General features: G+C 37.0%; 1 protein-coding gene across 1 annotated transcript; it reads right to left on the reverse strand.

Annotated features, from left to right (window-relative positions):
- Window positions 1-1,220: 1,220 nt before the first annotated feature.
- On the reverse strand, window positions 1,221-2,938 carry LOC128601558 (N-alpha-acetyltransferase 20-like). Its single transcript, XM_053614856.1, has 2 exons — window positions 2,306-2,938; window positions 1,221-1,421 (listed from the first exon to the last, which is right to left on the reverse strand). The coding sequence occupies exons 1-2, from the start codon at window positions 2,488-2,490 to the stop codon at window positions 1,271-1,273; spliced, it is 336 nt and encodes a 111-aa protein (XP_053470831.1). The 5' UTR covers window positions 2,491-2,938; the 3' UTR covers window positions 1,221-1,270.
- Between the last annotated feature and the right edge of the window lie 2,754 nt (window positions 2,939-5,692).

The following is a 5,692-nucleotide window of genomic DNA, read 5'->3' on the forward strand; positions in this document are numbered from 1 at the left end:
TTCTGTTGTTTGTTTTTAAAACTCTTAATGATCAAGCTCCATCTTATCTCAAATATCTTCTTACACCAAATTCATCTAGCAGATTTCTAAGATCTTCTGATCGGTTTCATTTAAAAACTAAGGGGGTTAGAGCTTTTTCAGTCGCCGCCCCTCGTTTATGGAATCAGTTGCCACTGGACATGCGCCTTTCACCTTCAATTACCAATTTTAAGAACATATCTGTTCTCACAGGCATTTTAATCAGTTTTTTTTTTTTTTTTTACTATTGTCTTACCTGAATTTGGTTTTATTCTGTTTTCTATTTTACTTTCCTTACTCTGGTCAGCTTCACTGTGTTAAATGTGCTTTATAAATAAAATTAATTACTTACTTTTGATCTTTTGTTAAATTAATCTCAAAATTCGAAGGATCTGGAGAGATTCTGTATGGCGGAACGGTCTCAGATCCCTTGTCATGTATTCTCCAACCTCATCAGGCATTATAGAAGACTCAAATCTGTTATCTTAGCCAAGGGAGATAGCATTAAGCATCGACTAAAAGGGTGCCAATCATTGTTGCACACCTATATTTCACAAAGACTTATTTTGATAAACCTGTGTTGTGTTTGCAATTGTTTGATATCCCTGAGAGCAGAGTATTTTTGTGAATTTTTTTAACAAAAAGGTCGAAATGTTAAACAACAAAGACAATTTTTCACAGCCTTCTTTACTCATATTTACCAAGGGTGCCAATATTATTGGAGGGCACTGTATACAGTTATATGCTGGAATTCATTTGTCAGTGTTTCCATGTAGCTGTGTGTTCCTGATTCTGAAAAGATGATCGGTGCATGCCAATTATTCCACCCACAAGTTGATTTGTCAACTTCTGCTCAGCCAAATGATCTGACTGACATTCAGAACAAGGGTAAATTATGTTTTATTTCATTTTGGGACAAAATGGTGCAGAAATAGTGGAGCAAGTAAAGCTTTTTATAAATAACATTTACAAAGCAGTGACCCTCTGACAATGAATTTGCAATTGGAGAAGAAGTAAACTAAACTTGACAGGTCTTGCATCATTATTTTCCCAATATGGGGTAAGTCAGAGAGCCACTGTTCAGTGTTATTCGATGGCTTCTGGTCGGACAGGATGTGGGAGTGGAATGATGGACTTCTTCTCGGTGTCTCTCGATAACGCTTTCCTCATATCTGTGTAGAAATGAAAGCAGTCATAGTGATGAAGTTTATCATTTACCAAGGTATCACTGATTAAAATATATGAGATGTCATTAGAATAGTAAGCTTATAAACGGTTCTCCGTTGCTGGCTGAGTAATATTCGATCACGGTTCTGTAGACACTGTAGCCCAGCTGTTTGTACATGTTCACTGCCACTTGGTTGGAGACGTGGACAAAAAGGTCAACAAAGAAACCTAATTTCCTGCAAGAGAGAAACATGCACAGATCTGTCATCTATTAACACAGAGAAAAGCCATGCAGGCTTCAACAATTTGTTTGAATATACTGCATATATATTGAATATGTGTGCTGAAATATAATCAAAATATGCTATTTTCGTGAATCCCAGAAAAAAAAGAAAAAGAATAGGTTCCAACAAGTTATTTTGAACTGGTTTGTACCCAATCACAAACATTGGTAACGAATTATTTTCCTTACTAGAAAATTTTCCTTAAGAGCACATCCTGATGTGTTTTCCCCCTATAAAACCACAGCTGGTGATGGTGACCTCTGCTGGCAGGGATGAGAAGTGTCCCGAGTTCTCAATTACACCAAAATTACAAGATTGTGGAATGTCTGTAAAACTATTTCGCTCTTGTTATCAATTACATTATGGCAGCTATAAACAGTTAAACAGCTCCTTCGCCAGCTTCTCCTCCTTCTCTCTTTTGAAGTTAATGTGATGATAAAAAAAATTGCAGGTTGTCAGATTAACGAGAAACTGTAAAACTGTCCTAAAGACATTCCCATGGGGGAAAATTTACTGAGTGCTACAGAGTGCGGATTCCCGAGACTCTTTCCATTAGTGTTACGTAAACATCTTCTTACAAAAAAATTTCACCACATCCCGGAATTTATGGGTTGTTTTTTTTTTTGGTTAAATAACACTTTTTAATCCGTTTATTATTAAACTTAGATTATAAGCTTAGTTAAAGTTGTCACTAGACCACAGAAACAATAACATATTAGAACAAATGCATTAATATAAACCTGTGATGGAATGTATTTGTGCGACCCTTTTAATGCACAAATCCAAACTAAGAACTGGGATTTGTTATGTATAAAACATCCCCAAATAAACCGCACCTTTCGGAGATCTCCTCCAGCATGTCCATGAGTTTGGCAGCCAAACCCAGCCGTCTGAACTCAGGAGCCACCGACAGAGCCGTGACGTGGCCGTGCCCCTCCTCCCGCGCCACAGAGCCCTCGGCCTTCCCCACGACTGCAGAGACACAAGGAAAAGAGAGTGAAATCACACGTGAGCCAATCATTTAAAGCAGTGGTTCTCAGAGTGAGGTCTGTGATTATTCATCATTCTGTTACAAAGGAGAAAATCATAGCCATTACTAAAGCTGTTATATAAATCGAGTTCTTATAGTTATTAACCTGTTTGAATAGTCACTTGAATTGAGAATGGGTTTAATCAAACCATTAGGAACTCAAAAACGAGTCAGTCTGTAAATAACATCAACTTGGACCTAATATGTCCTGTTGGTGGAAAGTCAGGAATAAAAAAAAAAAACTCTATGGCTCCAACAAATAAGCAAAATAATATTGCACAGATTGAAATAATACTCCAGGATCTCCAGATACTCGAGGAAGAACTGTTTTCTGTGGTTCTGCATCTAAATCTAACCAGAACCAAACAGTATTAAAAACAGAAAAAAATATATATACATGATGTTTAAAAGGACGTGTCAGAAAAGCGTCACTGTTCTAGGGTTTTTAAGTAACTTCTTGTGTATGTTACATAAAGTAGATAAAGAGAACCCAATTAAACAAATGAGAGAAATATTATACTTGGTCGTTTATTTATTGAGGAAAATGATCCAGTATTACACATCTGTGAGCGGCAAAAGTATGTGAACCTTTGCTGTCAGTATCTGGTGTGATCCCCTAGAATGACGTGTGCTTAGGGTCATTTTCTTCCTGCATGACCCATTTTCTCTTGAGATTCACTTCATGGATAGATATCCTGACATTTTCCTTTAGAATTCATTGTACCATCAACGATGACAATGATGACCGACCCAGATGCAGCAAAACAGGACCAAAGCACGATACTACCACAACCATGTTTCACAGATGCTGAATTCTGAATTAACTGTCATCTATTAACACCGAGAAAAGCCATGCAGGCTTCACCAATTTGTTTGAATATACTGCATATATATTGAATATGTGTGCTGAAATATAATCAAAATATGCTCTTTTCGTGAATCCCAGAAAAAAAAGAAAAAGAATAGGTTCCAACAAGTTATTTTGAACTGGTTTGTACCCAATCACAAACATTAGTAAGGAATTATTTTCCTTACTAGAAAATTTTCCTTAAGAGCACATCCTGATGTGTTTTTCCCCTGTAAAACCACAGCTGGTGATGGTGACCTCTGCTGGCAGGGATGAGAAGTGTCCCGAGTTCTCAATTACACCAAAATTACAAGATTGTGGAATGTCTGTAAAACTATTTCGCTCTTGTTATCAATTACATTATGGCAGCTATAAACAGTTAAACAGCTCCTTCGCCAGCTTCTCCTCCTTCTCTCTTTTGAAGTTAATGAGATGATAAAAAAAAAATGCAGGTTGTCAGATTAACGAGAAACTGTAAAACTGTCCTAAAGACATTCCCATGGGGGAAAATTTACTGAGTGCTACAGAGTGCGGATTCCCGAGACTCTTTCCATTAGTGTTACGTAAACATCTTCTTACAAAAAAATTTCACCACATCCCGGAATTTATGGTTTTTTTTTTTTTTTTTTTTTTTTTTTTGGTTAAATAACACTTTTTAATCCGTTTATTATTAAACTTAGATTATAAGCTTAGTTAAAGTTGTCACTAGACCACAGAAACAATAACATATTAGAACACATGTATTAATATAAACCTGTAATGGAATGTATTTGTGCGACCCTTTTAATGCACAAATTAATCAAAATATGCTATTTTCGTGAATCCCAGAAAAAAAAAAGAAAAAGAATAGGTTCCAACAAGTTATTTTGAACCGGTTTGTACCCAATCACAAACATTAGTAAGGAATTATTTAACATGTTAATTAACACATGCTAAAACGTTCTAGCATGATGCTAACACATGCTAAAAGGTGCTAGCATGATGCTAAAACGTGCTACCATGATGCTAAAACATGCTCATGATGCTAAAACATGCTAGCATGATGCTAAAACATCCTAGCATGAAGTTAAAAGCATGAAGTTTAAGTTTGTATCAATATATTTATCCATGAATCATATGCTTTCACAGTCATCAGATATCAACCACCACCATCATCAAAACACACGCTGAAGGGAATATCTTTTGGGAGTTTGGTGCGCATCTCTCCAGTACATGTCCAGAGATTTGTAGAATCTGTGCCAAGGTGCACTGAAGCTGTTCTGGCAGTTTGTGATGGCCTAACACCTTACTAAGACATATACATTCACTGGCCACTTTATTAGGAAGTGCACAGCCTCCTAACATCTGCCCATTCATGCAAATATCCGATCATGAAATATCCAATCATGAATTATGAAGATACAGGTCAGGAGCCTCAGTTAATGTTCACATCAAACATCTAAATGGGGGGAAAAATTGATCTCAGTGGTATGGTTGTTGGTGCCAGCTGATTTGAGTATTTCAGAAACTGGTGATGACCTGGGATTTTTGTGCACAACAGAGTTTGCACAGAATGGTGTGAAAAACAAAAAACCATCCAGTGAGTGGCAGTTCTGCATAGCAGAAATGCCTTGCTCATGAGAGAGGTCAACGAAGTGAGCAAACTAGTTTGATCTGACAGGAAAGCTATGTTAACTCAAATAACCATTCCTTACAATTGTAGTGAGCAGAAAAGCATCTTAGAATGCACAACATGTCAAACTTTGAGACGGATGGACTGCTTTAGGATTATTGGCACCACCATTTTTTCTTCTTCATCAGCTAGTTTATCCTGATCAGACTCATGGTGGATACAGAGTCTATCAGAGAAGCACTAGGCCACACTCTTGAGTAATTTAGAGTAACCCATGAAATAACAGATAAAAATGCCCCACACAGAAAGTACTCTGGACTCTGGAGCACTTACACTGTGGCCCAGATGTAAAGTGATCCATTCAGTTATCCATGTGTGGATTTGGATGATCTAACTGACACAACTTTGCTGTGCACTGTGAAAATCAACACTGGCCATTGGGAAACCACTCAAACTTAACTCAAATGCTCTAACAGAGCTGTGAGATTTATCAAGTTACAGTAATGGCTTTAAAAAAAATGGATCTGTGGGGGGGGGTCAGTGATTTATTTTGGATTCCTTTAGGATTTAAAGCATTGAATACATTTTCCCATCCCAATTCTCTGCCACTTTCATAACTGTCTATGAAATTATTTCTAGCAGAATTATATTTTGTTCTACCATATTCCTACATGTGATGCAGCAATGAGCAATTTGCTTCTGGATAATGTGCAGTCAAAAAGAGAAACACAATC

Source organism: Ictalurus furcatus, chromosome 25 (assembly GCF_023375685.1).
Source record: "Ictalurus furcatus strain D&B chromosome 25, Billie_1.0, whole genome shotgun sequence".
Lineage (NCBI taxonomy): Eukaryota > Metazoa > Chordata > Actinopteri > Siluriformes > Ictaluridae > Ictalurus > Ictalurus furcatus.